Source organism: Trachurus trachurus (assembly GCF_905171665.1).
Source record: "Trachurus trachurus genome assembly, chromosome: 15".
NCBI lineage: Eukaryota > Metazoa > Chordata > Actinopteri > Carangiformes > Carangidae > Trachurus > Trachurus trachurus.
The window spans coordinates 22,693,485-22,708,716 of record NC_139906.1 but is presented as its reverse complement, the minus strand read 5'-3'; the positions used below and the strand labels follow the sequence as shown (position 1 = coordinate 22,708,716).

Sequence of the window (15,232 nt, the reverse complement as noted above, 5' to 3'; positions counted from 1 at the left end):
GACCCTCATACAGTATGTAGTATGTTTTGGTATATAAATATATATATATGTGTATATATATATTCGTAAATTCATAGGAAATATATCACTACATCCATCATCGGAACTATTTTCTATGCCGTTAGATGGTGTCTTTTATTGTGTGTGCGTGTGTGTGTGTTTTTTTTTTTTTGAAAATGTGTAATTACATGTACACACACTGCAAGGTGCCACAGCTTCACACCAGCCAAAGAGACATTTGTTTGTCTGAATGTTCCAGTGTGAGCAATTTGTGCACAAGCATGTGTCCGTGTGCGCGTGCATATCTGGGGTTTGTAAATGGGCGGAGGGGGGGGGGACGCTTATTGACTTTAAAAAAAAAAGACATTTGGAAATGTACATAATTTTTTTTTTAATTGATAACTTGTATTTTTAGCCTGGTTTAGTTTGTTCAACGGCATGTAGTTGTTTTTTACGTAGTGGTTTTGTATGTACATGAAAATGATTTGCATAAAGAAAATGAATTATTTACATGTATATGTAAATTAATTTAATATGCCATCATATGTTGAGATACTGTCAGGCTGTTGGGTGCTTTCACTACAAGATGGAGAAAGAACGCTGGATGTTTTTCTACATTTGTTTTTTTTCGATTGTGGCATTTGTAGGACTGTCCCTCAAACAGTATCAAGTTCCTGGGTCACAAATTGTACACACAAGATATTATGATTTACTGTTAACTTCGTCTAGGAAGCTTTCAGTGCATCTGATGGCATGATCATTGAGCATGACATCAGCTCAGCATGAGATGTTTCCTAGTGAAGCTCTGATCTTGCACTTTGAGTGTAAAAATTGTTCAAACTATGACAATCGGATAAAAATCATTTTCATTTATCTCGACTTTTAGCATAATGCTATCTATATGTTCACGTGTGTTCATACACAAATGTGAATACAATTTTGACTTTTTTTTAAACTTGACTGTCACACACACACACCATTTATATCTTTAAGTGACTTCAGACTGTGTGTTTTCACTTACTTTGAGGTGTGTGTGACTTGTTTCTCTGGGTAAAAATCCTGAGCGTGTCGAACAGGTTTTCACGACATCGGACTAATACGTGAACTTTATGTTGTCTAAAGTGATCCATTGTAAACCTGTTGCTCTGATTTGCCTCCACCAGACTGCAGAACTTTAATGATGTGATGCTACTACTGACTTGAGTCAGGGCATTGGACACAAACCTTGTTTAACAAGACAGAATATCAGACCTGGCAGTTCCACTTTACACTGCAATTTAAACATTAGTGTTTCCTCTCATGGAAGCACAGAGTTATTCACTGTAGTCTCAGTGCTGTAATATCACAACAGTAGAGTTTTCTAACGAGGACCTCTTAATTTTGGACAAGTGACTTCAGGTGACTCAAGATATTATTATACTCCTTTAATGAGAACTGTAAGAGCTTAGCTGACTGCAATCTCAGTTTGTACCTCAGCAATCATTAAGAATGAACAAGAGTTATTAGACTGAGAGCCTTCTTTCTGCACCATAGTGCCTCTTTTCCATGGCTGATTTCTAAATCACTGCAAGGCAAGGAGAAATGTAGGATTTACTTATTTCCAGACCACCTCACATGACTTTGGACCTGTCATACAATCCTCAGCTGTGCCCAGAGAGTGAGATTTTTGACTCATTTCTGCAGAATTAGCTGGATGACTGAACATGGCAGGCTTGAAGCCAAAGAGAATCTGACAGAGGATAAAGTACCCATGCTGACTGCCGTTCAGTTATTCACTGGCGAGAGAGGTCATTTTCACGCTCGATGTTCTCTGGTCTGTTCCTGTAGGCTACGTGTTGTCATGTCATCCCGCGGCGCTGTTTGAATACAAGAAGTTTCAGGATGATGACTTTCAATTCTCCCATTTTATCTGGTGGTTGTTGCAATGTCTGATTTTTAAAGGGGATTATTGAACAGAATTTGTGGTTTTCACCTTGTCATTGAAAGAAATGGTTATTTTGTGTATTTTTGTTTTGTTGTACAGACATTTTGTAATAAAAAAAACCCAAGATAAAACACAATGAACTGTTCAAAGAATGAACACATCTGCTGCTGAAGAACTGTTTTTTTTAATTGGGACGGAGAATGTTGAACAAAACCATATTGTCCTGAATGAGACCTAATACATGTGTAGAACAGCGGTGATGAAATGAAGACGGCTGATGAGGAATAAATGAACTGCAGTGATCGCTTCTTATTTCTCTGTGAAGCATTGGGAGGCAGGAGGAGTGAGCATGCACATTACCTTAATGTTTCAGTTATGCATTGCACAATCACATAATCAAACTGGCCATGAGATAGAGGATGTGTAATGAGACTCATCTCATTTCACACCAGAGGAAAGAAGCGATGAGCATGATGAAAATGCAGCACAATGGTACAGTGATTGGTCTAAGCAGACACGGAAAGAAATCAGTTGGCATCAGACTTTAGACTATACCGAGAGTCCTGTACATCTTCACGAACCAAATAAAGTCTTGGGTAACACAAGAGAAAGAAGCATAATAGGATCACAACAAACTGTAGTGAAGCAGAAACCCCCTTACACATCGATTCTAGGAGTCCTCAGAGATCCACAGTGTGAAGTAAGGCATCGTATCTCCCTGTCAGAGCAAAGTGCTGACAGCTAAGAAATCATCACAGATGGCTGGACTGCCTTTTTTCTTTCTTTCCACAAAGAAAAAAATAATGTATAAGCATGCATTTACACCAGGTAGTATATCTCTATTGCTATTGTACACATACAATATACAACTGTACAGAAAGAGTTGGAAAGATAGTTGATTAAAAAATGTGCATGATTTGACAATTTAAAAAAAGTTTCCCATTAAAATAGAAATGTTACTCCTGGTTCAGGCTAGATTTTCTTTTTCTTTTTCTTCTTTTCTTTTTTTTTTTTTTTTGGTTTATGAAACGAAACATTTGGAAAACAAACAAAAGCTTTTTGCTGTGTATATTTACATTATGAACAAGGATGAAGAAAGACAATGTGCAAATCTGATTCCATGCAAGCTGTTGCATAATGTAGCTTAGGTGCTTGAGTGATATGATGAGTTAAAGGTGGAGAGAGAAAAAAACTAACAAAAAAAACCAAGGCTAAAGACCAGGGACTCATGGCTTCAAATAATGATTCTGCCCATTCTCCACAGCAATACATAGTCACACATACCTAAACAAGCTAATCGCCAAACATACCAACCAAATTAACAACCATGGAAACATTCACACAGGGAACATAACACAAGAACAAAGGTTAACAGTATGTAGCATCTTAATTTAGACTAACTGGAACTTATGTCATTAATCTCAGATCTGTGAGATGAGTTTGATTTAAAGTTGCGACACCCTCCAGACAAATCCAGGCAACGAGCAACCAAACAACCTGCTCCTTCAACACACAGCACCGCGAGTAAAACTCCTTATCATTAAAGATTAGCATGAAAAAGTAATACTGCCAGTTAAACGCAACACCACACAGGAAGTGATGATAAGTTGTGGGAGGAACCAGAGCTCTTAGGAGACTGTGAGCAGTGGTTTCTAAACTGGGGGTGTATGCAAAAAAAATGTCTCTTTTTCAGACTTTCTTCTAACTTTTTTTTTCCTGGCGAGTACAACAATCTGAACCACTGCCGGAATAAAATAAAAAATCAAGAGGTTTGTTCCTTTGCGCCCTCATGAGTATCTCTGGGATAAAATAAACACTGGTGCGTGAGAAATACAACACTGAGTCTGGAGAAGTCAGAGCAAAGACTTACGCAAAATCAAATGACATTTCCTAAATGCCAACCAAACTAAACAAAACTCAACAAAAACAAAGCATGAATAAACTTGAATGATGTAACAAGTGCAATGTAATGAGGTCCATGTGCAAATTCACATAACTTGCAAAATTCACCATTTCATTGAGAGAAATGTGATGGATGGTGACGTCTTTGGGTGATGTGATTACAGATGAGCTTTGACAGCACGAGCACTTAAAGACAAACAGAGGAAAGACAAAGTAAATAGCATTTGCTTAATCAGTCATGACTTTGACCGCTTTAAATTCATCTTATCTTAATACGACATTAGTTTAAAAGGCAACCTGAAAGCAAACAAAATAAATAAAAGGACTTGGCATTTTAAAATGAGCGCAGTATCGTAAATACTTGCAGCTCAGCATCCATGTAACTACAGGAACATATAAGGTCTGAGGGTCGTGGACATTTCTCTTTACATCCTCTTGTCTTCAAAACAGACAACATGTGAGGGGTTAAGATAAAAATGTTTCAAAAGGAAACAATTTCTGTAACTGAAAGGTGTGACACCACACTAAGGCAATGACATTTACAAATGGGTGACAATGGGAGAGAAAATAAATATGCAAACATCTTTTCTCCTTGACATAATAATTACAGGGCTATCTTTTTTTTTTTGGCTGGTGAGAAGGAAAGATGGAGAGGGGTGGGGGCAGTGAGAGAAAATGCAGAGGCTGAGAAAAAGTCCAGTGAAAATCTCTCTGCACCTCGGCCTCTATCCTCCTCCTCCTCCTGTTCCCCTGCCGGCTGGGCAGTGTCTGTGCTCTGACCTGCTCAAAAAACGAGACCAAAGACTTTTTTTTTCTGGTGGAGCCTGAGAGGCCAGAAGAAGGGGAGTGATGGAACCCATCTGTGTGGGCTTTAACAGTCTTGCAGGGATGAGCAGTTAGTGGTAATGTTTTGCCGACCCTGTGCCACCGGTAGCACCACACCCCGAAGGCCCAGTTTTTATCATGACCTGTCTGCCTGGCCGAGGCAGATGGATGAGCAGCAGGAAAGATTACGGTGAGGAGGACGCAGCTGCGTGGTATTTGACGAAGGCGATGGCTGCCAGCTCTTTGCAGAACTCCTCCAGCACGATCACCCCTTCCAGGAGAGTCATGTGGTCGATACTAAAAGAGGAAAAGGCAGATTAAAAGACGGAATCAATCCACAAAAATAAACAGAAGAGGAGAGCTCTGATCCGTGTGGAAGTACGTACTTGATGCCCTCTGGCTCTAGACCTAATAATCTCTTCCTCACAAGCAGCAGTTTGGGTGTGAAGTCTGGGATGCGATGAATCCTCAACATGAGATCTCCCACCACCTATCACACACACAAACAACAAAACTCAACACCACTGATTCCATCCCTGGGTAAAGGTGCAGTACCATTAGCATAAACAAACAAAAACATCAACATGGAAATTACCTGCTACCACCGGCCTCAAAACTGTTGTTAACACTGTGCCACTGGGATACAGTTCAAAGAAAGTAATTGCACCGGCTCAGAGCAAGACACTGAGAGAGGTGGTGTTCTTCAGGCAAGAAGCAGGTCGAGTGGCAACATGTTCACAACACAATTAGCAAGTGAGATTCAGAGAAATGCTTGTGTTGGCATGATATAAAGGCCAACAAGTGTCTTAGACTGTCACATTTAAAATTTAAATGTGACAGAAACATCAAGCAAGACAAGGAGGAAACCTCCACACAGCCAGATAACCAAACAGCAGTGTCAGCTATCAGTGCTGGATAAGATCAGCCGTGTGTAATCTACAGGATGGGAGGTCTTACCCTGACGATGACGGAGAACAGAGACCTGCAGCCGGGGGCCAGGCTGATATAGGGGTCCAGCAGGTACTCATGCAAGTGGGGGTGTGGTAACAGCGACAGCTTGGACAGCACCGCAGTCACCTGCAGGTTAACGTCGTAGGGCTGCGAGACAAGAGGAGACATCAGATATTAAACCTGCTCAGCATGGCGAGGAAAAAGAAATGAACTGGTGATGAAATGTGAAAAAAATGTAACAACATTCAGAAATCTATCCATGAGACAGAAATGTGTGTAGAAACACTGGCATTGATTAGTAACAGAATACCTCCCATTAGTCAGAAGGTGTTAATGAGAAACATGATAATTAATATAAACACTCCCCTGAAGCAATTAGGAAATAAAATAAAATAGTTGATTTCCCGGTGGGCACAGAAATCATAAGCAAATAGTGGATTCTTTTTAGTCGTCTTCACAACTCCATTTAAAATCATTTGTCAAATGGATTTATTGTGATGATTAGTTATTTTGTTTTTGTTTTATTTTTGAGAAAAGAGCGTGCCACTGCATAATCAGTAGCTCATTTTTCTTTCACTCTGCATTAGTGGAAGTGCTTTGTGAAAAGGACCTCATTTACATTGAGCTGCACTCAACTGTTTTCTTGCAGCAAGATGAGTGCTGGGTGTATGAGATCATTGCATGTGAGTGATAATCAGTTTAAAGTGAATTGCTCCTTTTCTAACAAATTTCTGGTGAAAATCAATAAGACGAGACATGGCCGCTCTCACTTAGCTTGACCTTGGAAAACTATTCAGTGCATACAGAGATCTGAATTCACTGGAATCTGGTTGTACATGTCAAGCTGGATCAGCCAGTTCATACCACAAAACATTGGCTTGGAAACTTCACATCTGAGAATCACCTAGGATGAAAGCTTCCATAAACTAAAAGGCAGTTTCAAGTGGGGTTTGTTGAACTGCATGCTGTATTTGCTTTATTTATTTCATAGGAACCAATGTTGCATTTTGCCGTTTCCAAATGAGCACTCTTGTCAGTCTTGCCTTTTAGATTTGTGGACTGGTAGAGTTTCAGCAGTGTTATAAATATTTCAACAGTGGAACACAATGTTGTTGTGAATGATGCCAGTTTTGCTACTATATGTAAACTGACCTGATCTAGGATGCGACCCATCCTGTCGAAGAGAACCTTGAGGAAATGACCCTCAAAGAACGGCATGTCCAGGTCACACTTCTCAAAAGGCTTTGGATTTCCCCTCCAGTCCCACCGCTGGCAGATCCCACAATAGTCCCTGAACTGAGGGAGCGAATCAAGAAAAATAATGAGCAACGGATCATAGAAGCTGCCCCAGAGTTATTATTAAGGTAGAAAAAGTGAAAAGTGGAAGAAATAAAACAAATTCCACCTTGTCCAGGCTTTGAACCAGAGCAAGAGCTTACCTGTCTGTGTGCATCTCTGAGGTAGGTGTCGTATCCCGTGCCTTCAACATGATACGATGACTTGGCCTCATCAGGCACCAAACACAGAAAACTGCAGGAATAAAACATGTTACAGTTAGAACTTTAAAAAGAAGGCGGCGGCCTGAACACCACATGTTGTGCCGTGAGCAGGACGGTGCACCTGTTGACAATCTTGTGGACCTCCGTCTTCCCATCAGACTTTGCGTGATCAGGACTCTGCTGTGGAGAGGAGCTGAGCCAATCTGAACCAGACAGCCTGCTGTCTGGAGAGAGGTCATCTCCGAACAGCGGGTCCTCCTCAAGGTCTCTGTATGAAAAGCACATGTTCATTAACAATGTCTATGACCTATCAGATTTCAAGGATTCCCTGATTCCTCAACACAATATTGTCAGATATTTTATCTGTACCAACATTTCAAACACAGAGTTCAGAACCACATGGACTGGCAGTGACTTATAGTATTGTGTGTCTGTTGTAAATTGTGCAAGTCAGGTAGACTTTAAATTGTGTTGCATGTTTGAAGAGACACTTGACAAAATGTAAGCGTGCAATTCTATGTATTTAAAAGATTATTCATCTATCAACTGCGACTTGTATGAGAAGTGATCAACTGTAAATTTGAGATAACTCTTATGAGGATTCATTTGTTGCAACTTGTGTTTTTCATGTATCACATAAACCATTGGCAAAAATGAACAAGCAAGTTATTTCTCATGTTTCAGTCTACCAAAAGCAGCTTTGATTTACATTTGACATGCATTATCATGATTCCACCATCACTGGTTAATAGATTCAAAGAATCCCACCAACTGAACAGACAATAACAAATAATGCAGAGGAGGTGGGAGGACATCTGAAAAACACAACTATTTGATGCATTGACTTTATTTCAGCTGGTGTGATTGTGCGAAGGGGCTTTCTGTAAAGTGCATGTACAGCAGGCGGCTCGGCGAGGTCCTTACACGGCGTCGTGGGGCTGGCCGTTCTCCAGAGGCTCTCGCTCCTCTTGCGGCTTGTTCTCCAGATAGTTCCTCTCCTCCAGGCTGCGCAGCACCAAGCTGTGGAGGATGTGCTGGTTGGGCTTCTGGATCAGCTGTTCAAATAGCCGCAGTGTCATGATGCTGATCTGGGGACAAGGAGGGGATGAGGCTTAGCTCACACACGCAAAGTCTTTGCTCACTGTCAGAAAAGTGGGCAGTGGCTGCTTAAACATCAAAGAGATGATTCATCCCTCTTTTATGTAGAAAAAGTGTGTGCAATGGCTCTGCCAGATACTAATTAACATCCATGTGTTCTGGGTAATCATATGATTCCCAGAAACTCAGAATATTGAAGGGCAGAGGGTCATTTGTGCTTTTGAACAAGACAAATTTACAAGAGAGGGTGTAGTCTGATCAGCCAGGCGTTAACGCTGTTACAGAAAACCTCAATAGAAACAATTCTGTGATAGAAACCTCGTCTGACAGGTGGTCGCAGTGCTCGATCAGTCTGTGTCTTAGTGGATTCTGAGCGATAGTAGCGAGGGTCTCTGCCTCCTTCTCCTCCCCCAGCAGGAAGTAAACCATCTCCTGCAGCAGGGCCTCCGATGTCACCTGCCTGATGATCCTGTTCAGCAGGGCTGTGGAGGTCAGGATGCCCACCTCGGACCTACATGCACCCATAAACACACCACATGTGTTACTGAGTCATCACGACACACACTCGACACAACTGACAACACCAAAAATTTCAATACAGGATGATTGATTGATGACTTACGTCTGCATAAGCTGTGGTTCCATCACAGACACAAAGAATCTCTCTCTCACTTCTTTTGCCATCACCACGGCTGCTGACTGAAAGACAGCAAAGAAGAACAAAAAAAATGTAGTTCAGCATTCTGTGGCTTTCAGACGCAAAAAAACAACTTCTTTTGTGGAGATTATTATTATTCTGTCAGTTCTGACTACAATACGATGGATCAAAACACAGTGAGTCAGTGTTGGTTAAGGACCTTGTGAGCCTCCTTGATGAGCTGGTCACAGTAATCTAACCAAGACAGGAAGGAGATGAGAGCCCTCTTCCCTGTGAAGACCGCAGCGTCCTCCTTCAGGTTATACACATCCAGTCTGAAAGAGAATGAGGGATAAAAATATGAAAGCCTTTAGATAACAACTCTACAACAGGAATATCATTTGACAGGAGTTGCTATTTAAAGCCTCGAGCTGAGTCAGATCTATCTATCTATCTATCTATCTATCTATCTATCTATCTATCTAGATATGTGGTTTTATGAACTGTAGAAAGAAATTCACCCCCAGTTGACCGCCTCCACCGTCTCAATATCTAGCGGGTCCATGGACTGTGGCAGGGCTTTGTAGAAGGAGACCAGTCTGTCGGTCAGAAGCTCACAGAGCTCAGTGTTTTCAATTAAACACTTGGCAGCAGCAGGCTCTGGTAAACTGACCAGCAGCATCAGGCCCTCACACGCCTTCACCACTATTCTGCCATCCTGAATAAAAAAAAGGGGGCGGATACAAAGGAAGACATGGGTCATGGATCAAGAATGGATGGAAAAGACATTACAAACTCAGCTCGACTCACGGGTTACTCACAGGGCTCTTTGTGAGGTTGAGCAGGGAGGTAACGAGATTGTAATTGCTGCTGCTGCTGTTGTTGTTGTTGCTTGGACTGGAGGTGGAGGCGGCAGCAGCAGCGGCAGCCTGTGGCTCCGCTGGGCAGTCAGCCTGTTCCTCTGCTGGAGACTGACCAGTGTCTGGAGCCAAAACATTCTCCTTCACCCCCGCTGCTCTTTCAGGACTCTTCACCTCAGGTCTCTTTAACTTGTTCTGCAAGTCACATCACAAAGAAGAGATATTTTCTGGACTGTGTGCTTCGAAATCCTGCAAGTTCTATACACACAGCTGAATATTCATGCCTGTGCAGCTCAACTTTTGTTCGGACTGGTGTCATAGCAACGCACCTCAAGGAAGAAGTTGACAAGGTATGGGTCCTGCTTCAGTTTGGCACAGACTATACAAAGGAACTGAATCTCTTCATTTTCTGTGGGAGCAGCCAACACCTCCCCACACAGACGGACCAGTTTCTGACAAAGCAATGTCACAGCCACAGAGAAAAAAATTACAATCCAGTTACATAAGATGCCAGTTGAGAAACTATTCCAAGGAAAGTATTGGTCAGAGCCACACAGAGTCCAAGCTGCAACACTTCTCACCTGTACAGGTCTGTGGACATTGATGTGTGGAAGGAGCGGCTGCCGAATGTGTGCTAGCAGCTTTGTGTAAAAAGTAAGCACTTGCTGCTTCATGCCTGGGGGACACTGATGGGAGACAAAACACACAGAATATATTACAATTAGTATTATTAGGATACTCCACCGAAATAGACGTGCCCCCGCTCTATGTGGAAATGCAAGTCACACTGCTGATTAACTGAACAGTGTAGAAAATTGTGCATTCACATATAATCATTTGAACTGTTAAACTTTGGCTGATTGCACACTGAGAGCTGTGTCCAGCCATCGCAACCTCCAAGAGCTCAGTGCTCTCAATTCATTCTAAGCCTTGATTTTCTCTAAATTCTCATCCAGCATTACATACAGTATATATGCACCATATCATGGTACGCATATTTTCCTGGAGGTGTAGTTCATATAGTTACCAAAGTATGACTGTCTTACATCAGCCTTGCCCAAGGTGTAGAGAGTCTCTAGGATCTTATGGTGTAGAAGGTACTCCATGCAGGGTCCTGTCTCTCCAGACTCCCGTTCCGCTTCCTCCTGGGTCAGAATGTCCAGCATCTGCTCCAGGTGAGATGGGATGTTGGTGTCTGTGACTGGAGCTTTGTCATCTAAGACATGGGAAAAACACAAACATGTCAGAATCCCTGCTTGCCCGTGTGGTACGAACAGGGGAAAAGGCATCTCAGCCTTAGCATAAAAGCTTCTGCACTTTTAACCACTTCACCAGTGCTATGGTTTTCTTCCTACTACATGGTATATTTTTTTCACTCTTATTTCTGAAATCTTATTTTGGTTACATCTTGATTCACTGTTATTTGTAGTCAAAAAATATATATTGAGGCTGCTGGCAATGTCAATATCTTGTTTAAAGTTTAAAAACTTTTATTGTGAGACACATGTTTAAAGCGGTATTGGCACCAGCCCATTTATGCACTCACATTAGCTTAACCCAGTAAACAAAAGCAACATGAAAGAAAGCAGTAGCCATATCAAGAAAAGCAGTGGAAAGTGGATCACATCCGTCTAAATAAAATATGAAGCTGTGCATCATGCTCAACCTAAAATGTCGACACAAAACTGTAGTCTGTGAAATGAGTATGTTTAGTTTCTGAGATGAAATCCAACATCAGCTTCAGCACAAAATAACCAAGTGTTTTCTAAAATCAAAAACCCTGAGAACTGACGAATGTCAAAGCTGCTCACAAGTGACTACAAGTTAAGACATGTCACAAGTCTGCAAAACCAGCGATTACATGAAAACGAGCTTGGCTCTGAATACTGATAATCCTCTATCAGATTCAGAATAAAGTTTGTTCAGTTGTGCAAACTAGGAGAACTAAAACAAAGATGTTGTCAAAGATAAAGAATAAGAAAAGGAGACTGTCCTGGTCCAACTCTATAACAGGCACTCTCTCAGATTGGGGTACTGCTTTACAACCATCTCCTTGGCACTGCCTGAGCAAAGGTTTTTTTTTAATGTGCATTTGTTGTTGTAAATATGAATTAATAATAACATTTCAAGACATGGCTGTATTAACACTGAATACATGATAATTTGTAACCATATTATGTATTTGAGACTTAGGAGCAGGTACAGTTTCCTGCCATTGTACACAAACCTTGGACTGTTGCCCTTGGAGCAACAGGACAAAACACTTCTGAAACTCAACAGTCAATCAACCTATAGTAGTGTAATGACCATATGGTTTAGCTTGTTCTTGTATAATTTTCTTACCAGAAGTCTCAATGTAGTAATGTGTAATAGCCTTCCAGTGATAGACAAAGTCCTCCTGCAGCGGCAGCGACGGTGCAAGCTGAAAAAGTCAGATTATAAATTTAAGTATATTTTACATACACGTTTTACTTCAGGCATTTTACAGTAGAGGCCACACTCTGTCATTTTCGGGAGCTTTTCCAAAAAGCTTTGATGTCTTCCAACTTTATCCTCTGGTTTTCAGTTGTGACATCTTCTCATGTCTTAAAATTGAGCTAAAGCACACGTTGGCTTTGAACCAGTGTGATTTGGCCCAAGAGACAGTAACTTTTTTCAGCGTTTAAAAACAAGACAAGACATAAATATTCAATAACAAGTGACATTTTGGTTTGTATTTTTCATGACTCATATTCTCATACCCACTGACAACAATGACATTTCTCTTTAAACTCACACTTAAGCTACAAGTCCAAAGTTTTCTCCTAGAAAAAACACCTGCCAAAATCTATTGTTTGAAATCTTTAACAGAAACAGCCTGGGAACAGGTTTAGTGCAGGTTACTACTGGTTTTTAGCTAGTTAGTTAGCCAGCTAGCTAACACGTACCAGCTTTTCAAACAGACATGCGATACGCACTGTGGTGACTATCGCTTAAATATTAAGTGTTTGCGCAACTTTAAGCGAGTCTGTCCAGACATTTCGACATCGATCCCCAAAGAAAGACCCTGCAATTTGAAACGACATCGCTAACCAGCTAGCTAGCCGTGACGTTAGCTTAGCTTCTCTGGGCTTTTCTCAGCTGACGTCGGTGGCTAACTAGCTCAGGCTGTGTAGTTACCTTTAACACCGCTGACTCGCTACAGTTAAGAAAATTGTAATGGGGAAATGTGATAGTTGGTATCTTAGGTAAACAAACAAACAAACACACTCGTGGGTACACTATGGCCAACAAGAAAGAAATACAAATTGACAACACAAACACAAAACGCTAACATTAGCTTAGGCTAATTAGTTAGCTCGCTAGTGGGCAACGTATCCCTTATGCTGACGTTATATGTTGATGTCTGGTCGACAAAGGGACCTTTTCAACCAAAAATAGACACAGAATAACAGCCAGCCGGTAGACACAGATATTTTTTCGGTATAAACTCACCGCTTCCACAGCATGCTGGAGAATGGACGTAAATTTGGAGAACATTTTGTTCTTGGACTGGACTAGTTTCTCCCGAGAAGACCTAGAGAATTCCTCTATCTTCTTCTTCCTGTTGCTGCCGCCTCGATCCAGATTGGAGGTTTCATATACTGACCCTTGTAACGAGAGAATAAATGTGAGCAATAAAACCTTAACACGTTGCTGGCCACACGACTTCAGGGCCCCTGGCACAACCACTGTAAACAACAAGACGTCCACACAGACTCAGGTAACGTATGCTCACTTTGGACACGGTGGCACTTCCCTCGCCAAACGCGCTGCTCCCACGCACCACCAGGGGGCGCAGGTGCACAAGACACTGGCTTATAATTACTGACCGCGATCGATGCGTACAAATGGAGACAGCGACCAATACACTCAATGTGGGGCGATGATCAATATTTACAGCATGGAAACGAGGATCGATGAGCCCACTTCTAATATATAAGCAATTATGGGATTCCAATAACCAAACAGTAGCCTATAAGTTATACCTATGGAAAATGTGATTGAGCTGGAAAATCATCCACATGCACTGATTTGGGTTATTTCTCTGAATTGAAGCCCATATGGGCTCGAGTGTCACTGCTTTTAGGGAAAAGTTGAGGAATACACGTGATGAAGAGACTGACAAATATTTTTCTTAAAGCAGCCAGAATAGTGGGGTAAAAAAAGAAGAAAAAAAAGCAACATTCATTCCTCCAGAGCGCCTGTCAACTTTACGATTTAGCCCAACTACCACGTCCAGAACAGCGCAGTCATCCCAGACAAAAAAAAGTAGGCTAGCCGGTTTAAGGTTTAGGTGACCGGACAGCGGCTGCAGACGAGGAATTACAAGAATGATTTAATTTATAAATCCGTGATTCCGTGATATTATGTTCAAATATGGACATAAACTTGTTGGAAAATAAGAAGGATGCTGTCTGTTCCAGGACACGCCCTGTCGCTGGGAAAGTGCTCTCTCCATCGCGCTGCCTAGTCTAGTCTAACAAATCGCAGGCTGTATGTTTCCCTGCGTTTAATCCAATTAATGACAGCCAAAAACTTAAAGCCTAGATAATATCAGGCTGTCAACCGGTCTTTTCCCCCCCTTCTTCTAAACTGCAGCAGGGCATCTACTCCTGTTAATCTCGGCAAAGAAAGAGAGGCTCTACCTACCAGGCATGTCTGCTAGAGGTGAGTATCTTTTGCCGCAGAAGCCTTCATAACAATACACATAACCGATAAAGTCTCTTAATTGTGGGGACGAAGGGGGTCTTGGTTCAAGGATGGATGCATTGGAGAAGAGAGCCAATTTGCGTCGTCTTTCGGGAGGATCAGGCTGTGATAATGGCTCTGTTATTCTAAGTAGGTTACACCGGTGCATAGCTGGAACTACAGCTTCCACTGCTGCAGCCTATTCTGGACAACTTATTTTGTTGGTATCACGCTACACATTGTGGTGCAACATATTAGATCACTCATCTTTTTCTTTCTTTCTTTCTTTTTTTTTTAAAACATTTTTTTTAATCCCAGCAGTGAAAAACCTCATGTGACTGCTGTTCCTTCTCTCAGTTCATATTGTCTTTAATCAAGCTGGTGCATATCATTAGCTGAAGGCTGCATTCACTCCAATTGTTGCTTAAATGATGAGGCTACTGTTGCTGGAGGACTGGGTGCATGTGATGTGTATTTTTAACTGACTGATTGTGATATTTTGGAGTTATTATATTTGATAATGACTTCCGCCAAGTGTTGGCAAGGTTGCAAAAAAGTCAGTCTGACTCTCTTTTGAAAGATGTATAGCCTATTATCATCAACTATCTCACCCTGCCACCCTGGCTGTGTTGAGAAAATGTTTCAATTTCTTCCCTTGAGTAAGAATCTGACACCTGCAAACAGTGCTGGTGGAGTTTGTTTGTTCCCATCAGCTGATCTTTTGTGCTGCCCTGGATCTCTATCCGGTGACTGTGACTACTCTGCTATAGGTTGTGATCAGGTTGTGACAGGCTGAATGACTGATTGAGATGTGGATATAAGCCGA

General features: G+C 41.6%; 1 protein-coding gene across 2 annotated transcripts; it reads right to left on the bottom strand.

The window, feature by feature from the left end:
* Positions 1 to 145: 145 nt before the first annotated feature.
* Positions 146 to 13,482, bottom strand: fhip2a (FHF complex subunit HOOK interacting protein 2). 2 transcript variants are annotated; one of them, XM_083988591.1, is made up of 18 exons: positions 13,454 to 13,482; positions 13,171 to 13,325; positions 12,040 to 12,118; positions 10,743 to 10,912; positions 10,278 to 10,382; positions 10,026 to 10,148; positions 9,658 to 9,891; positions 9,358 to 9,554; positions 9,057 to 9,171; positions 8,822 to 8,898; positions 8,518 to 8,710; positions 8,026 to 8,189; positions 7,223 to 7,369; positions 7,042 to 7,132; positions 6,755 to 6,898; positions 5,609 to 5,749; positions 5,038 to 5,141; positions 146 to 4,948 (listed from the first exon to the last, which is right to left on the bottom strand). In XM_083988591.1, exons 2-18 carry the CDS (start codon positions 13,213 to 13,215, stop codon positions 4,837 to 4,839), a joined length of 2,241 nt encoding a protein of 746 aa, XP_083844717.1. In that variant the 5' UTR covers positions 13,216 to 13,325; positions 13,454 to 13,482; the 3' UTR covers positions 146 to 4,836. The 2 variants fall into 2 exon arrangements, with proteins under 2 accessions (XP_083844717.1, XP_083844718.1); XM_083988592.1 differs by lacking the exons at positions 12,040 to 12,118; positions 13,171 to 13,325; positions 13,454 to 13,482 and having other exon boundaries at positions 10,724 to 10,913.
* Positions 13,483 to 15,232: the final 1,750 nt, after the last annotated feature.